This window comes from Lates calcarifer, linkage group LG4 (assembly GCF_001640805.2).
Source record: "Lates calcarifer isolate ASB-BC8 linkage group LG4, TLL_Latcal_v3, whole genome shotgun sequence".
NCBI classification, from domain to species: Eukaryota; Metazoa; Chordata; class Actinopteri; family Centropomidae; genus Lates; species Lates calcarifer.
Window position 1 is genome coordinate 12685214 of NC_066836.1, and position 20541 is coordinate 12705754.

A 20541-nucleotide genomic window follows, 5' to 3' on the forward strand; every position below is an offset into this window, starting at 1 on the left:
ATTTGATTTAATTTGAAATTCAAAGTGACCATTCATGGATGGATTTAAGGGATTTCCCTTTTTTATACTATGCTTTTGAATGATTATTGTTGTTCCTCTTTGATGCAAATTAAGAAAGTTAGAAAAAGGTTTTGGAGGAAGGTCCTGAAGGATACTTAATCAAGATTGACATTATTTCAGTCATGACAAATATTATAGCTTGTACATTAAAACCACACAGACTTACTATTTAAGTAGTGTCATTTATTGTTATTTGCATAATACATTCAGTTTGAAAACAGCATCAACCAAGTCCAAAACCTGAAGACTCAGTTCTAACAACAATGAGCTAATAGCAATTGAAATAATTGCTCAGTCAGTGACCACTACAGGTCAAGTTATCTTGATTACGGTATCTCACACAGATCTGTTGTGCTGCCTGGCATAAACAAGAAAAAAAAGTATATCACTTTACAAAGGGAAGGTGATGATGGCACTGACTTTCTACATGAGATGTCCAAACTATATTTACAAATACACAAAGTGACACTTCCAACCCCACTGGCCAATTATAACGTAATTGAAGTTAAAGCTGAATATAAAATACCATTACATTCATAACAATAACGATCAATAATGCATAATGTCCTTCAGTTGCTGATAGTCTGATATGGGCTCATAAATGTTCTACAGCTGAGTTATGGTCAAGGTCACTAACCATGAACAATTGGATTTAAAAGGTTTGTAATCACAATTTCTGCTCCTTTGAAAAGAAAATTGTCAGTTAAAGACATGATACAAACCAGGATGTTTTTTTTTTTTAATCTACAGAGAGATATTCAGTATTAACTCGGCCCACTTTAACAATTTGAGGGCCCACTATAAACCCAGATGGAATAAAATTAGATAATGCTCAGTATCTTACACAGAAAGAAAGCACTTAGCACTCTCCATCTAAACCCGGCGATGCCCTGAAATCTGATGCTTCTGTACCATATTGACATGTGACCTTTTAGCCCTGAGGTGGGAAATTCATTTCATATAAAAGATGCATCACTTTTTAATTTTAAAAGGGAATAAATCAAGTGCACTCGAGCATTATATACAAGAGACCACAAGAATAAGTCATTTGCTTTTGGTTCAAGGTGGCAAACGTGGCCAATAAATATACATCAATATTTCTTTTTAAGCAATACCGAAGGCCAAATGAGAATAATACAGAATGTGTCACTGTGGTGTCTTTAGTAAACCTCAAAATGTGTTTAAAAAATTGTCTGTGCCAACAGCATGAAGTCATTTATCTTACATTAGTTAACATCACTTCGCCCTTTAAATCACCCTTTAGTAATTTCACTTCACAATCTACATTTTACTGTAATCAGTTCAAATAATATTCATGACCATGTTTCCTAAAGTCAGGAGAACCAAAGCTGTAATCAGGTCAAAAAAAAAAAAGAAAAGAAAGAAATGGTGATGTATGACTGATTACAAAACCATCTTTATGAACACGTTAAATGAATTTACATTCTCATGAGCTTTATTTTACTGCACAGGTCAGTCTTGTTAATCAGAAAATTAGCCTATGAACTGTAAAATATCTGGACAAGAAATAGACATCAAAATGAGCCCAGGATACCAGTTTATTAAAATGACTCATTAGTTTCTGCTGATGTTTGCCTTAAAAAGCCTGATGTATGTTAAGTGCAATTTTGCTAAACTGCTTTAAAGAGGCGTCAGTTTGGCATCTTAGGCTTCATTTTAGATGTTTTGGTGACTGGGTCAGGACAATTTTGAGGCACGTCAAACCAAATGAGACAATAAGTAGTATTTTGAAGATTAAAAATAGGCAAATTATATTTTGGCGTGGACTTTCCCTTTAATGTTGATGTTTAATTTGTTCTTTTACTCACTGTGGACCTTATAAGAACAGTCTCATCCTGTCCAACCAAATGGAATAAACTAATAAAATCCCTCAAATATTAAGAATGCCACCCATTCCTTTCTCGTGTTAGCAGTGCAACTTCAAAAATGTGATAAATGAGACTGATTTCTTATTCTGATGGTGAGCACTGTATGACTGAGGAACAAGGACGTCTCCATACCGTGTCCTACATGCAAAACAATAAAAGAAAAGTAAGTGCAGAGGTAAAATGAGGAAATGGGCGTCAGGTACTTTCACAGTTCATATCCAGCTTAATAAATAAATAAGCTTCCACACAATAGCATAGATCAAGGTGTGAGTGAATGAGTGCATACATGCATACATGTATGTTGAGTGAGAGCCATGGGTGAGTTTAAAGTTGGAATGTGTATCTGTGTATGGAGTGACTATATGACTCAGAGAGGCCAATGTGTTTCAAAATGAAGTTTGTTTCTGTGTGCATGGGAGGGGAGGGGAGGGGAGGGTAGGGGAGGGGCGGGTGAGGGAGAACACTGTAAAGTTGGCAGGTGAGTTGTATACTGCAGTTTAGAAGCGGATGAAGGTAGCGTCGATCTGGCGCACACTGGGTAGCGCCAGCATGATCTTTCGCCGGTACTGTGGATCCTTCTGTAGCGGGTTTCTTTCAAGATAGACCGTCTCCAGAGACTTGGCGTTCTTCAGCTCGTCAAGGTCTGACCAGTTATCTATCTGATTATCGTTCATCTGGGGAGAGAATGGAAGAACGACGTGGCAAATAAGACAACAAAATTAGCATTCTCTTGCATGATTGCAACAAATGGAGAATGTGGAGAGCACTGAAATAATTAATCGACGTTTAATCACTCGATAAAAGGAACGATTAATGAGACAATGGGGATATTAAGGACTATATAAACAAATAAATAATAAATGGATTAAACAATAATTCATAACATATATAAGATGAGGTAGAAATCTAGTTATCAGTGCTTTCTGTCAACTTTTCCAATCATTTTTCCATGCTTTTCCATGCGTGCTCACGTAAGTGATCTTGAAACTTTCGCCAAGTTGTAAAATTGACAGATTACCTTTGCCAAGTGCTGCGTAAATAGCAACCACAATGTCAACAAGAAACTGAGGAATGAAAATGAAAACTTGATTTGGTTTTGTGTTTAAAACTTGAATAACTGCATCACTTCATGAATCCAGCTTTTATATTTGTGAAAACATGTACTGTCTAGTAGAAAACTTCTTGTGTTACTTTTAACTTTGTAATTTAACTAATCTTTCAATTCAGATTGTTCTAGCTCTTTGTTGATCTTAGTAGTAAGTATTTTATTCATCAGTTTTTATTGACCAGTTAAATATTCTTTGATAAGTTGCATTTTATGCTGCAGGATAAGCACGTGTTATTAATAATTTAATGATTAGTTCCAGGGCGATGCCATTTTGCATACTGGCTAACTGTGATGGCTTATTGAGACTATAAATTAAACAGATACTGGTACTAGGTACTGGTATGACTCTGTGACAATGTTGAATAATTAAAAAAAAAAAAAAAGTGTTTCTGTTAAACTTCACAAATGATCTGTACCCAGAACTCCTGCAGGTCTGTCAGATGGCTGATGTTTTCAATTTTCTTTACTCGATTGGCTGCAATGTCCAGGGTTGTAAGCTTTTTCTGTGAGGGAAAACAGACAGTGTTTTAATGTATAGACTAAAGTTTGTTGTGCATGTTCGCACAGTTAGCAAAAAGCATGATGGAGAGTTTGGCATCCAGTCCTTTCAGAAATGGACTGCTGAATTTCTATAACTCACATTGTTCTCCAGGCCCTCAATGACCTCGATGCCATTGTGGCTCAGATAGAGCTCTTTCAGGTTGACAAGGTTCTGCAGGCCCTCAATTTTAGTGATCCGGTTACTCTGAGAATAAATGCATGTATTATTAACCAATGTGCCAGTAGACATATTTAAGTTTAACTACTGTAACCACTCCTGAATGCTTAAGAGGGAGTTAGAATACCTGAATGCTTAAAACAGTCAGGTTGTGTAAACCCTCCAGATTCTGAAGCTTTGTTATTTTATTGGTGCCAAGAAACAAACTTTGCAAAGACGACAGTGAATCCAGGTTCTCTATAACCTGTGAAAACAACAAAGAAACTTGTTAAAATAATGTTGATTATTTAACTAATATCTTGTTAACATCATGTCACAGCAACATGTTAAGATATTCATTGCATATGCCACGTTTACAAAAAGGTTTAACCAAACTTCTCACTGCCTAAAGTCTCACCCGGATGCGATTGGAGCCCAGCTCCAGCATCTCCAGGTTTGTGAGGTGATCCAGGTTGGCAATGCTGCTTATTTTGTTGTGAAGCAGAAAAAGTTTCTTCAGCCGAGTCAACTGCTCCAAACCCTCCACCTTCCTCAAAATGTTGAAGGACACATCGAGCTGCCTGTTCATCAAACAAATTTCCTCATTAGAATAAACTGTACTTAACACCCGGGTTCTTTGTTCTGTTATATCAACCATATGAAAAATACTACCACTATCCCAATATCACTTTATATCTACTTAGTCAACTTGACTTTCTGCTCTTTAGATGGAACCTCTATCATGTGTGGACATAACAGACTTTCAGACTTACTCCAACTCTGTGAGGTTGTGCAGGTTCTCCAGTTTGCGGATCTGATTGTCATAGAGATCTATTTCCCGCAGTGAGCTCAAACTGTCAAGGTTTTCTAACTTTTTGATGAGGTTCTGTCGTAAGGAGAGTGTCTGCATAAACAGAGAAATTAAAAGAAGGCAATTAAATAACAGCTTGAATTTATCACAGACACCAAACTGCTCTTATTTCAAAAGTGTTTATGGCTGAAAATTCTATCAATTCAGTTTTTCTGGTAAGGAAAATAAAATAATAACCCCTTCATACCAAGCCACCACCATTACTTCATCACAGTAACAGTGGCATTAAATACTGAGTTTACTTACTTTAGCCTTTTGTAGCACCTCCAATCCCTCAATCTTCCCAATACGACAATGAACAAGATCAACGTCCTAGAAGGACAACAGACAGTTTAGGATGACATCCTGCCTGCAAGTAATAATACTTTGTAATTGGGTTGCATTTTGTTATGAACATACAAGTGCCCAGCTGACACACTACTTTGGAGTAGTGAAACATTTTTCATAAAAGAACATAGAGATTTTCACTAAAACATTACAAGAGTTTTGTATTCCCCACCAAGCTCTACAAATAAAATCTACAACAAAAAGTTCGCTTTCTAAAATATAGCTGAAGTCTTTTATTATCAACAGCAGTAGTGTGATTGGAACATCTTCTAACCTCTTCCTCTGGGTCCAAGGTTATGGTGTCCATGTCAACAGGAGACTCTTCTTTACCTTTAATTGGAGCACGATTAAATCAGATAAACTAATTAGGTCACTGTAAACAAGATATGGACACAAAAAACTTTCAACGTGCTGGAGATGTGATGATTTACTTGTAGCAGTGGGCTGATTGGGGTCCACGTCGCCATTGATACTCCTCCTCCTGGTCTCATCATCCCCAGACTCCTCGGACTCACCCCTCCGGTCCACTACAGTCAGCAGGCGAAGAGAAGAGAAGCTTAATTTCACCATCCAGATGCAGAGATGTCCTCTGATTATCTGGTGTATCAGTGACACATTTAGCTGAGGCACGCATAATATGATGCAAAGACCAGGCCCGGTCCCACCTCTCCCACTGAGGAATCAGGGGGGTGTCATGAGGAGCATGCTACAAACCTTGCATATTAGACTATTATGTATCTCTACTACAAAGCGTGCTAAAATTGTGAGAACATTGTGTGCCCGATCGGGATTACATCTACCAGTGAATAAATCTGTCACTGTTAACTGCTGTGGATGTGATATAATTCCACATTAGAGACAGCATGCAGGCTAAGGTTAGTTCACTTACAAGAACACACAGGCTGAGCACTGCTAACCATGTTAGTTAGCTAGTTAGCTGGATGGACCACAGTGGACAGGTTTACGAGCTAAAATTGGAAATGTGTCATATGGGCGGATAGATTATGTTAAACATGAAATCCAGTCTCAGACCATTAGACTACAGAACGCAGCTAAGAGAACGTGAAATCAGGTGTATATGGATTAGCAGGACAGGGTGAGTTGACTGAATCGCCAGCTAACGAGTCTTGTTGTTAGCCTGTTAGCTCGCTAGCTAACCAAGGATGGAGGTCTGGTTAGTAACGAGGAGAACGAGTCGACGGATGTGCGCATACAAAAACGGACACAAATGAATGTCGGTTTACCCAGATAGTGTAACCATAGAACGGCTGCGCCTTTACATATTTACTCACCTTCCATTTCTTGAAGCTCTCCAACAGACAGGGAAGCCATGTTTCCTGTAAACACTCCTGACAACCGCTCAGCCAATCCGGTGGAGGCTCGTCCTGCGGCCGGGCACAAGAGGGCGCTGTGTCACACAAAAAAACCGAGGAGAACAGGTAGGTGTCATAGGTTAATGTACGGTGTGTTTACAACATTTTGTAGGCTATCATAAAACCCGCAGTGGTGTTTAATTTAGGGTATTTACATTTAATGCTATGTTGTACTTGCACTGCATTTTAGGGAACATATTGTACTTTTTACTCCATCGGAATCGTCTGACAGTCATACATAGTAGTCACGTCGCTGACATGGACAGATTACAGAACAGGACTACCGGCACAGGCCCAGTGGCTGAATAAAGTGGGGGCCTTTTACTCGTAAACTGCCCATGATTGCACATTAACATTTTACATACATATAATAAAACAGATACAATATTATACATTACAGATTAAATCACCCAGTAATGTATAAACTAGTTAAAATCAGCTCCACCTTGATCAACTACAACATTACAATGCTGTTCACATTTACATTATATTTACATTTACTTATTTGACAGACACTTTTATCCAAAGCAAGTAGGAGGCCTAAGTACTAAGTACTAAATCTGTTCAATAAGTGCAAGGAGATCAGTTAAAGAAACAATGTTAGGGTGTTGGTGTTATGAGAGAAAGTGCTCTAGGAAAAGATGAGTCTTCCAGAGATTCTTGAAAAGAGAGACACACCCCTGCTGTGAAATCATCGAGGAATGTTTGTCCTTGTCATGACACACTGAGGAGTGCCCAGTGAGATGGTATTCACATGTTAATGCATCTGTGATACTGATCCAATAATGTAATATATACAGTAATATAAGCTATTAGCTATTGCTATTGCTTTTTTGACGTTTTCAGTATATTTTGTTGCTAACATTTCAGTGAAAGTGTTTTATGTATTTATCAGATCAGGTCACCTGGGTAAGGTCTGCAGGGTCATAACTAAGGACAGTGAAGCAGCATTCACAACACGTGTGGAACAAACTCCCAGAAATGTGAGATCATTGTCAGGGATGGCTGTGCAGACCACGTCTTTGTTACGACGTTAACTTGTACAATATGTAATATATTGTCTGGACAATAACTATGGGTTATTTCTCATTATTTCATACATTTCCTTTGGCACCACCTGTAGATGCTTTAATTGTCCATTGAACACAAATGCAGCTCTGCGTTGTGTTATTTTCATTTCTTTCAGCCTCAGACAGTCAGTGGGTCAGGAAGTGGATTTTGTTTTGTTTATTACATGGTTTGGCGCCACCCGCCATCCTTCCCTTTGTTCTTTGTCTCACCTGATTCCTTTTTTGTTGTGTTTAACTGCTGAGAGCGCCTGTAACTTCTTCTGGTTAATACACTAAACAATACATGACATTGCTCCCCAGACCACAACAGCAGCTGTTGCTTGCCTTACTTCTAGACACCTGCAGGGTTGTAACAAGCTGCTACAACTGTCAGTTCTTTTAAATCAAGGCTTTAAAGGGGACCTATTATGCTCATCCTCCAGTTCAATATTTCTGTTCTCAGACTCCACTACAATTGCTTTGTCCTTTATGCAGCCCCTGAGTTCAGCTTCTGTCTGAAACTGGCTGTTTTAGCACCAGAGGAGCCCACTCTGTTCTGACTGGTTGGGTTCCAGAGGCTGCCTCTATTTCTGGAGCAACATAAACAAACTACAGAACAGCGGTGCTTGTGAGCATATTGAAATATGGAATATGTCGTCAGCTGACATCAGCTCAGCCTGAAAGTAAAAAGAGGTTTAATATGAGTATCAGACACTGTAACATATATATATGTATGACAGGAAATAAGGAAATGCATAACAGGTCCTCTGTAAGACTCTTCTGTAAGCCACTTCCTTTTAATAAATCAAATTTGTGATTATTTATTTAAATCTGTTAATTTTATACTGCTGTTTAATCTCTCTTTCTAAATCCCAGTTATGTGTGTCTTTGTATTGTCTTTGTCTTGTTGTCTTGTGTTTTTTAAATATCTTCTCATAATATCTATTTATGTTGTAAAGCACTTTTATTCCCTTGTTGTTATAAGGTACAATACAATCAACCTTACCTGACCATACCTATTTGTGGTATTCCTAATTTTCCTGAAGTAAAGGTTAAACTGGTACTTTCTAGGCGAACCCCAAGGTTGGGCATTTTTTTTCTCTATTCAGTGTATTATTACAGACCATACAGTTTAACACAGAAATATTCTAAATGGATGCCTGTTTAATTCCTGATTCGTCATTTCTGACTTTGATTATGAGAACAAACTGCACATACATATTCAAACAACCTGAAAAAGAAAACCAACACAAGAAACATGTCATTTTAAGTGAGCGGGATCACAAGCTTGTGCAAGGATTGTCTACAGACAGATTTAGATCATTTTACGCTGCAAAGCAGACCAAAATCCCCTCTCTGTGTTAAGTCCCCTGCTCTCTCACTGCAGACTGTTTATACAATCACTTCCCATCTGTCCTGCATACCTTCCATTTTAAGATTATGCCTGTGGAAGACTGAGAAACATAGTTTAAAGGTCTGGAGACGACATGACATGTAACATTTTATATGTGAATATGACACACGCACACACACACACAGAGAGAGAGAGAGAGAGAGAGAGAGAAGATAAACAGATACTGTAGATACTTGCTACTATGTCACTTGTTTCCTGAAAACAAACTCTTCATATGAAGCATCAGATATGATAAAGAATAGGAACATACAGTAGAATTCATACTTGACCTAATATTTGGATAATCAGTCTGAGATACAGGGATACACAAACTGTTCCTCATTATCAGACTAGGTCATCCAGGATAACAAAAGAGAAAGTTCAAAAAGTTTTTGCTCACCAAGATGGAAAATAACTGACAACACTGGCTAAATATTTTTGGAAGCTGCATGTCACAGAATCATTGACACGTTGGGCAGCAGTAAAATTTACTTATTAACATTTTCAAACAAAAAACAGAATGGGTAATGGGAATGGGTGACCAGACTCTGCACAGTACCGCAGCATTTTGTACATGCAATGTTGGATTTCTTGTGTATCCCTACACAATGAGTTAGATGGTGTATTCCTTCGAGCCTTGATGACACCTGACCTGAACCCTGCTGACAGCAGTGTTTTAAGTGGACCGCCTGCTCAGAGCCAGGGACAAGACAAACATTGGCATACTTAAAGCCTCGTTCCCAGTGTCTGTGTCGGCTCAGGGTCACCTCAGAGAGGTCATGTGACATTATTAGTAAAATTAAAGCTCTCTCCACAGAAACACAACAAACAATAGATGAAGAGCTTTAATAGAATCACTTTAGTATTTTCATGTAAAATGTATGAAAAGTGTTCATTTGATGCAGCCCCCACAGTCCTGTGAGAACTGTGCATATCCAAAACATCAACTTTTCATGAGCTAAAAAACAGGTTTTAACTTTGTGACAATGCATTTTTTTATAATAAAATAATAATCCAAATAATCCACTCCAGTGGGTTAAAAATGGGTTACTTTGCTTAAAGTAAGACAGTTTCTCAACTCATAAAGGAACAATTATTCTTTCAATTCATCTGAAAAGTTAGAATTAAAACATTTCTGGAGAAGATTAGTTTGCACTGGAAAGTGACAACTTGCAAAATCTTAATCTGAAAAGTTACTGGTAGGCTTCAGTAAATTAAAACTATTTCCCTCAGAAATAAGTTAGTAGTAGGTATCAAGTAACAAAAATTAAAGCAGTTAAGTAAAATAAAACAAAATTGTACTTGAGCACAGTACTTGTGTAAATGTACTCAGTAACTTTCCACCAGAGTTTTTGACTCCACATTTACACATAGTGAGGCCATACTTTTGACAAAAACACTTAACAGGATGTTGACATGGTGTTTGAATTGACAGGCCTATTTCAACTGTGTGCAAAAATTGATTGTTACAAAATGAATGAAAACCGGTGACCCCTGCAATTTCCACTACTGTTACTACTGTTACTCCATTACTCTTACTTGAAATTGAAACCTGCTTTATCATTCTGAGTTAGCTCCTGCTAAAAACGAACCTGAACTTGGGGCTCTGTCATTACCCGTTGCCATGGAGAATGGTCACTGGTTGCCACGGTTACCACACTCAGAGCTGATTGAAAGAATTCTTACCACCTGTTGGGGTTAGGGAACCGGTTAAGTTCGCCTTCTCGAGCAGTCAACCCAGACCTTAGACATGTTTGTTTGTTAAACTGACTTTGCAAAGCAGAACCCAGCGTTACAGGCTCTACGGGTGACGACCTTACTATCCGCGTGCCAGCTACATCAGCCAATCAGCGGCAAGCAAAGCGAGTGTACATTTAAATAAACCACAGGGGAGCGGAGGAGGAGAATTCTGCCGACTGTTGTCCGTGACAGTGGTCGTGCTGTAGTCTACTTGTTAAAGGTCTTGTTCTACAGTACTGGTTACGTTTAAATGGCTTAAGACAACCCCGACAATTTAAAACCGTGGAGAATTTCGTCCTTCCTTCACGGCTCAACACTGCCTGGATACTGAAGCTGCAAACGAGAAACACCAAAAATGAATTTTCTTTGCATTCTTGTGCTAATGTTGTGCCACTTATCTCGGGCTTTTCCTATTCCAGTAGGTAAGAAGCTTGTCTCTTTGCATTGCATTGGGTAACAAATAGATTAGTCCAGGAAAAAAAATAACCACACAAATCTGCTAAACAGACTGTGTACTGGGTTTAACCTATGTACGTTAACTTAGCCTGTACAACATTACCCATAGTAGGCTACGTAGACTGATGGCTGCTATTCCCGTTGTAGGTTGAAAGTACCAAACTACTGTTTTACTCTTCCATGAGTTATTCAGTTTGGTAAAACTTTATACTTTTAACCTCATGCTTTACTCTTGCACGTTTCATCGTATCATAATAGATTATTCTGCAACTCATCGAAGTATCATATACACCTGCAAAATGTCAATACATAAGCCCTCGAGTGAAGAGTTTGTGAAGCGAAGTGCTCCTGTTTTGTTGACTCTGTCAGAGGGGTGTTGGTTTAACCCTGTGGTTATTTATGACAAACAGAAGTAGTGTTGCATTATATTTGAAGTTTAGTGTAGAATCTGCCACGGTTAATATACATACCGGAACAGAAACCCTCCCATCATAATATAATCCAGGGCATCCCCCTTTTTGTCTGACAGTGACAACAAAAACTGGGGAAATAAAGGATTTATTGTAGGACTGTTGCACAGGCGTGGCTTGGCAAAGCTGGTGCTTTTTATTTCACTGTGTTTACCTGACAAATGCAAAGACTAAGTAACTTGAGAGATTAAAAAAATCACATTGCAAAATGCTGTAGTAACTACCAACTACCAAACATTTAGAGGAGCTGAACCTAATGTCACATGAAAGCTGGACTGTTTATCAGAATGAGTGCTTTTACTTTTGGTTTCGCTGTTGTTAATTTATGTTTACCCAAGTATAATTGTAAGACAAGGCTGTTTTGTGCCAGGCCCACTACTACTTATAGTTGAGGATCTGAGTATTTTCAGTGCAAATTACATTTGAATCCTATTTTGCATCATCTGTTGTGTCATTTGAAAACATTCCTACAGGGAATCAACATCTACTGCAACATTTGAAGTCTCGCCTTTTTTTTTCTCTCCCCACTGCATGGATTTTGGTTGTCTTCCATTAGATGCCATTATTGTTCAGGTTCAACAGTGGGGTGTGGTGGGTGTTCAGCAGGTCAAGGAGCAGGTTCTTCTCAACGGAGTCTCCCTCACTGGCACAAGCCAGGAGTTCAACCGCATTGTCCAAACCATTTCAACTGATACACTCCTTCCTGCTCTTATCAGTGTCAACCAGACTTCACCGCTGAGTAAGGAAATCACCATGTTCTATAAATGAATGTAATGACTCAACTCAATGTCCCGTTCAGTCAATTATTTTTTTGTTAATAGTTTTTATCTCTCATCCTTAGGTAACCACACTGTTCTTCGCTCTCGTGAATGCATACTGGAGGGGTCTCAGCTGCACTGGACAGACCGTGTTTTCTATGATGGAAAGGTCTATCTGACTCTGGACCACACTGACACATGGACAGCCCATGTACCACAAGCATTGGCCCTCAAAGTGTTGTGGGACCAGGAAGTGCAGAACACAAGGACAGGGAAGATCCACCTCGAGAAGGCATGCATCCAACTAATGAAAGAACTGAAGCTTTCGGAGGAACAGTCAGGTATGTTTTCTTTGTGGCTTTCGAGAACAAATATCAGCATCATCAAGCTTTATGAGTTGTGAAACCTAATAAGAGCATCTTCCCCAGAAAGCACTATGTGTAGAGATATGACTTAGCTCCTAGTGCAGCTCTTCTGTTTACAATAATAATGTGCCTGTTGATACTGCAGGTTTTTGCTGTGGTCACCAACTGTTAATGTTCAATCAAATGACTAAATCTGAATAATAAGAATAGTATACACTAAGGCTGCATGTTAATGATTAGTTTCATTGTTGATTAAGGTGATGATTTAATTTTTCAGTTATTGATCGACCATTTTAGTCTTAAACATCAGAAAGTATTACTGTAACATGTTCATCCCACTCTCCCAGAGTCCAAGGGGACGTCATCAGATGTCTTGCTCTGTCTGAACAACAGTCCAAAACTGAAAGATATTCAATTTACAATAACATAAAACAGCAAAAGCAGATGCTGTTTCTAGTATCTGATTTTGCTGTTTTATGTTAGAGTAGAGATGCTGGAAACAGAGAATTTGATTATTTCTTTCTTTCTCTTAAAATGAATATCAATGATCAAAATTTCTGATTAATTTTCTATTGATTGACAATTTAGGCCTTGCTTAATGCACTTATTGAAGAAAAAAAAATCATCAGGTGCAAAAGAAGTAGCCTTAATTTTGAAACAGAAACTAAAAGATTGTAGCAATAAAGGCAGTGTGCCTGTGACATTGTAAGGCAGGACACCTCCATTCTACATTAATCATTAATTCACTTTACTGCATTGTCACTACAGTGTTAATGATAAGAGATATTGAGATCATGATAGACAATACCTTTACTGTTTTGACTCTAAATAAGGTTGAAAAGTGGGAAACAAAATGCTTCAATGCTGCTGGTGGCTGTGTATTGTGGAGGCAGCTGATGGCATTTGACTGTTAGTCATATGACACAATACATACAGTACTTAAAAAAAAAAAAAAAGAAGCTTATGCTCAAGTTAAACATCAGTTTGTCCCTGTGATTGCACTCCATCTCTACATACCTTCCTCACATTTTTTTCAGTGACCAGTTTTGTTGACAAGCAGTCTGGTTACAAATCTGAAATGTCCTCTTAGTTCCAGGGATTCCTTTGCCTCAGGTCCTGATCCCAATCTTGGCACTCTTGGCTTTTACTGGCCTAGTCATAATCAGCCTCCTCCTCTCCAAAAACCGGGGTGAGTAAATAAGATTTTTCCATTTAGATAATAATTATGAATGTTGTACAGCCTTTAATCACAGTGACATTCTCAAAAGCACTCTTCGTGATAGAACAAAATGATTCACTGTCAAGAGAGTAACACAGTGATGTGTTGTACATTATCAGTTAACAGCAGGAACTATGTAATGTTTACCTCTGTTTGAATGTAATACCTCAGTTACCCTCATAAAATGCAGCATAACATGACTTCATTTTAACATTGTGCCCTGTCACATGATTTTTGGTATGGAGCCTCATACTCACGGGGAAATATAAAGCATGGTCATGTGTTTTGTCTTTCTCACACTCTCTGCCTAGGTTTGAGGCACCCTGGAGGTAAGAAAACAACAACGCCTATGTTTTCTCTTTTAGTCTCTGTTCACTTCTCTGTTAACAGTCTAGGAGAAGATGGATAGAAAGTTAAATATTAAATGAACTGAAGATAACATACCCTTTGGATGGGCATTTTCAAGGTGTTTTCATGCCAGTCATGTGGTTTTAATTCTGATTTAGTGAATGATACTGAACAGTATTGCCTCACTTTTATTATGACTGAATAGGACTGCAGTTTCTAGGTCAGCTGGTTAAACATAGATGATAGATGAAAGTTAAAAAATCCAGAATGTATTTATTTGGTTTTATTTTTCTTTGCTTGGTGGAGTTACTCAGGAATTAGCTAATCTGTGCTCTTTGATTTCTCTGCAGGTGTCATTGGATCCCTTATACATTACCCTAAGGACATGGCTGAAATGGGTCCAGAGTTAAAAGACTGTGGTTACCGTACCTTGTAATTCAAAACTTCAGGTGAATAACAGTCTCCCGTTGGAGTTTTCTACTCCGTTTCTGCAGCTGAATGTCCACTTACTGATTTAACCTTTTTTTGGAGAGTCACTACATGAACCCTTGCCACAGTCCCAACAGCCTACTGTAATGCCACAGTCTGAATATCAGACCACATCAATATATGCACTTTAACATGCATGTATCACACTTTACACTGGTGCTTTTATTGTGAATATTTTTATATTTATGCATGTACACACACACACACACACAGAAATGTAGGTATGTTCACTGCTGGCAGGAGCTGCACACATACAAGCTTCTTTTTACACAATGAATAAAATAACTGTACTGGCGGATTTTTTTTTTTTTTTCCAGACATATTCAAGCACTCAGCCTATGTGAAAATGTACAATGGAAGCATTTTGCTTCAAGCACATTCAGCATCTGATGCAAATTAAGAATGTAACAGATTGTCTCAGACTCTGTAGATAAAGCCCTGCTGAAATCAAGCATTTTGTTTTGCCCTGAGACCAATCACATTGAAACTCTGCCAAACCCTGGATGGACTGACTTTATCCAAAGAGGCTGACCCACAGCTGACTGTGCTGTTGTTAAGTTTGAAAAATGTTCCTAATGGTTAAATGTTTTCAGATTTCTTTGAGATGCTGTATATTGTTGTGAATGTCAGTGTGTTGTTTTCTTCCTCTGTTGTTGTTGGTGTAAAATTTATAGAAATGTTTAATTAAAGATACTTTTATGTCATGTTTATTCTATATTGTCACATTTTTCATTTCACGTAACCTTAATCTGTAGTATTAGGACAACAGATTTAAAAAATATCCATGATTTTACATTTTTTCTTTTTCTCTATTCTGGACAGGTTGATTGTACCTAGGGAAGGTATTCTTCTTATATAGCTAATTAAATTTTTTTTTTCACCTTAGAGTGCATGTAAAAAAAATGATCAACATGTAATGTAACTTGCGCAGCACACATAACATTTCAAAACACCAGTACACTATGGATCAGATGTTATATTTTGTTTGTTTTGTTTTGATAAAGTTTAGTCTTAGACAGAATATACTGTATCCTTTGAGCTACTTAGTGGGCCTGTATAACCCCTGCATGACATTTGTTTAGTAGACGCCCACTGAGAATGAATGCTATCAGTGTATCCTATTTTGTTTTCAGGAAATTGTGCTTCCTGGTTGCTGCAAAGTGTTCGCACAGACGCCAGTCATTTGTATATCTCCTCCTTAGAATTTGTATAATTCTCTTAAAAAAATGAAACAAGTGTAATAACTAAAGTTATCTCCAAAACTATTTGTTTTTCTTTTGGGCTTTGGAGATGTTTTAGTGCCTAAATGATTCACTTCAACTCCATTAATCTAGTTAATACACATACACCTAATCATGTAATCACTTTTGATCAGAAATCAAAGACCTTATAAATGTCTCTGGTTTTGGTTTTTCTAAAACCAGAGAAGTTATTAGCAAGGACAATTAATCTTCATCAACTGTACTAACTTAATTTCATGTAAAGGACAAGGGAAAACCTAAAAGAAAAAAAATTTACATAAGTAACAAGTTTTGAATTGGTTAATAATTAGGTTTAGTTCTCCTACATACATCACATGATTAAGATGTGAATGGCTTGACCATTTGTTAGATACTCACCTGAAGATTTGAGAAGACTTTGATTTTCTATGTCCAATCAGATAACCACAATCATAACTGACAGTTAATCACCAAGTAATTCCCATGCTCCTTTGAATTGGTATATCAAAGGCAATTCTTACTGGATCAAAAAGTACATATCTCATAAAATGTTTATGATAGGCAACACTTTGCAACACCAACCATATGATATTGCAAATATGCAGAGATGCTGTGATTCCATCACAGAGATTGATTTATACAAACAATATTGTGATTCACTTTATGCTTTAAAATAAAATGTCCTCTTATTATATGCCCAGCAAATACGTTCCTTAACATTGCAATAAGCAAAAAATATAATTTATCAAATGCATTTGATAAATAACTGTGAAGTGAAGCTACCTATTTAATCTTTCTTCAGAAAATCTTGTAGTTTTTCTACTATTTCCTCTACATTTCACGCAGCTAGGTCATGACCGTAATACCATCTTTGACCAGTGGATGGCGGTAGATTATTTTTAAGGGGAGGAGTTTTTTTTCCCCAGACGTTGATCTCTCAGGAAGTCTCTTCCACCAATCACATTAACGCATTCGTAAATGTTACCATAGCAGTGCCATGGCGATAACGGTAGCTCCTTGAACGAACCAATCACAGGAGGGCTTTCAGGCATTTAAACCGTGTGGCGTCATTTACACGAAATTCAAACTTTGGAGGAGAGAGAAAGCACAGAGCTGTATCAGTGTACTCCACGTTTTCTGGAAGAGGTGAGCGAAATTTGTTTCTTATAAGTCACAGCCACTTTTGATTAAGATAGTCAGCGGAGTTTGCTTTTGGTTTTCATCGCGCGCTGATTAAACTTTTAAAATAGTTAATGCTAACTTGTGTTTGTTTAACTGACTTGGATTTGGGTTAGCTGCTAGTGCTAACGTTAACTCTGAGGTCCAGCTCACACACCTAAAACTCAACCGTGGCCAGTTGCTGTTGCACATCCGGTGAACGCTTTTCTTATTATCGTTGTGATGTTCAGGTCGTGTGAAAACCTGGACAAGATGGCGCAGTTTGGGTTTGAGAACGACATCCACAGTATCCTGAAGCTGGATATGCCCATCACAAACGCTCCCATGGCGAGGTGGCAGAGAAAGGCCAGTTCATCAAACACATCCGCATTAAGCGGTTTGTCGCCCGGAAAATCTGCCAATGTGTCGCTGAGTTCATCAAAAACGCCGAGCAAAACACCAGGTAGAGTATACCCGCTGTATTCAAGCAACGTTAGGGCTAACAAAGTTGTGTTATCTCTGCAGATAGTAACCGCTTTGTTGTATGTGTGCATTTTTTGTATTCTAGGCAAAAACAAAAAACAAACGCCCTCTAAGATGGGAGGCGACCGCTTCATCCCCACCAGAAACAGCAAACAAATGGATGTGGCAAGTTTCCTGCTCACAAAAGAGAACGAGCCTATGGACACAAACAATACAGCAGGAACATCAGTAAGTGGTTCATTTTGATGCCTCCTTTTACGATCCCTTTGTAAATTAAGGCGTTTACTGATCAAGGCTATCTGTTTTTTAAAGGAAAGCCAGAAAGCCTGGTCTATGTCACTTAATGGGTACAACATTGAAGATGCAAAGATCCTGCACCTCGGAGGGAAACCACTGAATGCACCAGAAGGTAAGGACATCTGCATGCCAACGCTCTGCTCTGCAAGAATATTGGATGAATGTAGAAAGTGAGTATCTGTGTTTTTGTGTTTAACTTGCAGGCTATCAGAACAACTTGAAAGTCCTCTACAGTCAGGGAGCAACTCCTGCCTCAGTCAAAAAGTCGAGATACATATCTTCAACTCCTGACAGAATCTTGGATGCTCCTGAGCTTCGAAATGATTTCTGTGGGTTTGGCTCTTAAGATGTGCTTCCTAATGGCATTCATGCATGTTGGCATTTAGTTCTGTGATAACAGTAATGTAAGCATAACTTAGCACATCTTGGATTCTCTGCAACCATTAAGCAATACATCGCCACAATATTAATGTAAAGATTTTAATCCTATTTAGATCTTTATGTAAGAGGACATTCCCTTTTTTTTCCCCCCCACAGATTTGAACCTGCTTGACTGGAGCAGCCGAAATATTCTTGCTGTGGCTCTTCATAACAGTGTTTATCTGTGGGATGCCACTCAAGGAGACATCACTCTTCTTATGAAGATGGAGCGTGAGGAGGACTACATCTGCTCATTGTCCTGGACCAAAGAGGGAAGCTACCTAGCTATCGGCACCAGTGATTGCAAAGTTCAGGTCAGTGTGTTGGTGAACCCCCCCGCCCCCTCCCCAAATTCATAAGGACACATAGCACTCAAAGAATATTTTATTTTTAACCGTGATTTCTCTTGTTTTTTGTTTTTAGTTGTGGGATGTTGAAAACCAGAAGCGTTTACGCAGCATGGCTAGCCACACAGCTAGAGTTGGTAGCCTGAGTTGGAATGACCATGTTCTTTCCAGGTACAGTTGTTTCCTCATCTGACAAAAATGAACATTTGCACTGGGTAGTTTTTTTTTTTTTTTTTTTTTTTTTTTTGAGCTCTGATTTTTAATGTTTTCTCTCCTGTCCACCCCCACAGTGGCTCCAGATCAGGACACATTCACCATCATGATGTGAGGGTGGCAGACCATCACATCTTCACGCTCAATGGTCACTCACAGGAGGTGTGCGGGCTGAAGTGGTCCCCTGATGGGCGATACCTAGCCAGTGGAGGCAATGACAACTTGGTATGTGTATGGCCCCGTGTGCAGGAGGGCAGCGCCAGCAATGAAAGCCAGTCAGTCCGCTGCTGGAGTGAACATCAAGGAGCTGTCAAGGTGAGCAGCTTAATACTCCTACTAACAGCAATTAGGATGACCTGTAAATACTTGTCAAATATTCTCTGCCACTGATGTGTAAAATGTCAAACTCACTTTTGGATGTGTTGTCATTATTGTAGGCTTTGGCCTGGTGTCCATGGCAGCCAAACATCCTCGCATCTGGAGGTGGCACCAGTGATCGTCACATCCGTATCTGGAATGTAAACAGTGGCTCCTGCATCAGCTCACTTGACACTCAGTCCCAGGTAACCACTCACTTCTAGACCCTTGACAGACAGACACACATATATTACTGTAGCTCCTTTTCTGACATTACATGATACCACTTGCTTTTCAGATCTCGTCCCTGGTGTTTGCACCAAACTACAAGGAGCTGGTCTCTGCCCATGGATATGCCCACAACAATGTTGTCATCTGGAAGTATCCTTCTCTCACCAGAGTCGCAGACCTCAACGGTATGTAACTGTTTTGACAGTTTTTTTTTTTTTTTTTTTTTTTTTTTTTTTTTTTCCACAGTTTGTGGAAAAAATGCATAGCTAAAAATCACAGGCAGGGATTTTGATCTCAGTGCACCTGTACATTCTTGTACTAACGTGTTCTAACATGAACTGTTACACATGTTGCAACACAAAAATAAACATAACTTAAACTGTTTTTTTTTTTTTTTTTTTTTTCCACAAACTTTTTGAAGCCCCCCTCCTACTTGTTGACTCATACTTTACTTAAAAGGAACCCTCTAGTGAATCTTTCTGCTGGTCTAAATATTAATTCTCTGTTTTAGGCCATGAGGACAGAGTTCTGAGTTTGACTCTGAGCCCAGACTGCTCTACCGTTGCCACTGTCGCTGGAGATGAAACCATTCGTCTGTGGAAAAGCTTCGAAGTGGATCCTGTCAAGAAGAAGGCCAAAGAAAGGATGGTCAAATCAACCAGTAGTGTCATTCATCAGTCCATCAGATAATTTCCTTTTTTGTTTTGACTTTTGAGGGGGTTTTTTTTTTTGGTCTATGCTGAATGAATTTGTGCAAATGTTTTATTTAATCCACAATAAAGATTTCCACCCAGTGTTTTAGCCATAACTTGCATCTTACTGCTCTTGTTGGTAATACAGTGAGTTGTTGATCTCAGTTGTTTATATAATGTGGTAACCTACAAGTGTTGGTGTTTAAGCTGTACTGTTCTTAAATGTATTTATGACCTTCACATAGCTTATTGTAATCAGGATACATTGTATACAGTGGACTGGGTTATAAATAAATGTTTGTTTACCTTATGTCCTGTCGGTTAATTGGCATGTATTACTACTGCCATGTTAAACTGTAGGGATAGGGTAATATCTGTATTTTATATTTATATATATATATATATTTTTTTTTTTCCAATAATGTTATCAAATGATTTATGGAATAACTTTACTGAAACAAATATTTGCTTGGTATGAGACTTGTTTTTAATCCCCAGTGTTAAGGAAGAA

At 38.4% G+C, this 20541-nt stretch overlaps 3 protein-coding genes across 5 annotated transcripts; 2 read left to right on the forward strand and 1 right to left on the reverse strand.

The window, feature by feature from the left end:
* Window positions 1–222: 222 nt before the first annotated feature.
* On the reverse strand, window positions 223–6369 carry ppp1r7 (protein phosphatase 1, regulatory (inhibitor) subunit 7). Its single transcript, XM_018676661.2, has 10 exons — window positions 6245–6369; window positions 5384–5479; window positions 5227–5282; window positions 4872–4937; window positions 4528–4658; window positions 4173–4335; window positions 3903–4019; window positions 3698–3802; window positions 3474–3560; window positions 223–2623 (listed from the first exon to the last, which is right to left on the reverse strand). Exons 1-10 carry the CDS (start codon window positions 6282–6284, stop codon window positions 2447–2449), a joined length of 1038 nt encoding a protein of 345 aa, XP_018532177.1. The 5' UTR covers window positions 6285–6369; the 3' UTR covers window positions 223–2446.
* Window positions 6370–10406: 4037 nt separating this feature from the next.
* si:dkeyp-13a3.10 (uncharacterized) lies at window positions 10407–15316 on the forward strand. 2 transcript variants are annotated; one of them, XM_018676665.2, is made up of 7 exons: window positions 10407–10929; window positions 11990–12172; window positions 12275–12532; window positions 13647–13745; window positions 14087–14104; window positions 14474–14572; window positions 14930–15316. In XM_018676665.2, exons 1-6 carry the CDS (start codon window positions 10863–10865, stop codon window positions 14557–14559), a joined length of 711 nt encoding a protein of 236 aa, XP_018532181.1. In that variant the 5' UTR covers window positions 10407–10862; the 3' UTR covers window positions 14560–14572; window positions 14930–15316. The 2 variants fall into 2 exon arrangements, with proteins under 2 accessions (XP_018532181.1, XP_018532180.1); XM_018676664.2 differs by having other exon boundaries at window positions 10408–10929; window positions 14474–15316.
* Window positions 15317–16834: 1518 nt separating this feature from the next.
* Window positions 16835–20340, forward strand: cdc20 (cell division cycle 20 homolog). 2 transcript variants are annotated; one of them, XM_018676667.2, is made up of 11 exons: window positions 16835–16978; window positions 17242–17453; window positions 17559–17701; window positions 17786–17882; window positions 17974–18099; window positions 18308–18504; window positions 18614–18708; window positions 18828–19065; window positions 19188–19313; window positions 19406–19523; window positions 19850–20340. In XM_018676667.2, the coding sequence occupies exons 2-11, from the start codon at window positions 17264–17266 to the stop codon at window positions 20026–20028; spliced, it is 1509 nt and encodes a 502-aa protein (XP_018532183.1). In that variant the 5' UTR covers window positions 16835–16978; window positions 17242–17263; the 3' UTR covers window positions 20029–20340. The 2 variants fall into 2 exon arrangements, with proteins under 2 accessions (XP_018532183.1, XP_050925988.1); XM_051070031.1 differs by having other exon boundaries at window positions 16919–16977; window positions 17233–17453.
* Window positions 20341–20541: the final 201 nt, after the last annotated feature.

What these genes read in the sequence shown, in the direction of transcription:
- ppp1r7 (XM_018676661.2), bottom strand. Translation starts at nt 6,284, where the DNA reads ATGGCTTCCCTGTCTGTTGGAGAGCTTCAAGAAATGGAAG. An exon ending in CAATCAGCCCACTGCTACAA is followed by an intron (nt 5,283 to 5,383) that starts GTAAATCATCAC and finishes CTCCAATTAAAG; the next exon opens with GTAAAGAAGAGTCTCCTGTT. An exon ending in TTGAGGGCCTGGAGAACAAT is followed by an intron (nt 3,561 to 3,697) that starts GTGAGTTATAGA and finishes TTTCCCTCACAG; the next exon opens with AAAAAGCTTACAACCCTGGA.
- si:dkeyp-13a3.10 (XM_018676665.2), top strand. Translation starts at nt 10,863, where the DNA reads ATGAATTTTCTTTGCATTCTTGTGCTAATGTTGTGCCACTTATCTCGG. An exon ending in GGCTTTTCCTATTCCAGTAG is followed by an intron (nt 10,930 to 11,989) that starts GTAAGAAGCTTG and finishes GTCTTCCATTAG; the next exon opens with ATGCCATTATTGTTCAGGTT. An exon ending in CAACCAGACTTCACCGCTGA is followed by an intron (nt 12,173 to 12,274) that starts GTAAGGAAATCA and finishes TCTCATCCTTAG; the next exon opens with GTAACCACACTGTTCTTCGC.
- cdc20 (XM_051070031.1), top strand. Translation starts at nt 17,234, where the DNA reads ATGTTCAGGTCGTGTGAAAACCTGGACAAGATGGCGCAGTTTGGGTTT. An exon ending in AACGCCGAGCAAAACACCAG is followed by an intron (nt 17,454 to 17,558) that starts GTAGAGTATACC and finishes TTTGTATTCTAG; the next exon opens with GCAAAAACAAAAAACAAACG. An exon ending in CAGAGTCGCAGACCTCAACG is followed by an intron (nt 19,524 to 19,849) that starts GTATGTAACTGT and finishes TCTCTGTTTTAG; the next exon opens with GCCATGAGGACAGAGTTCTG.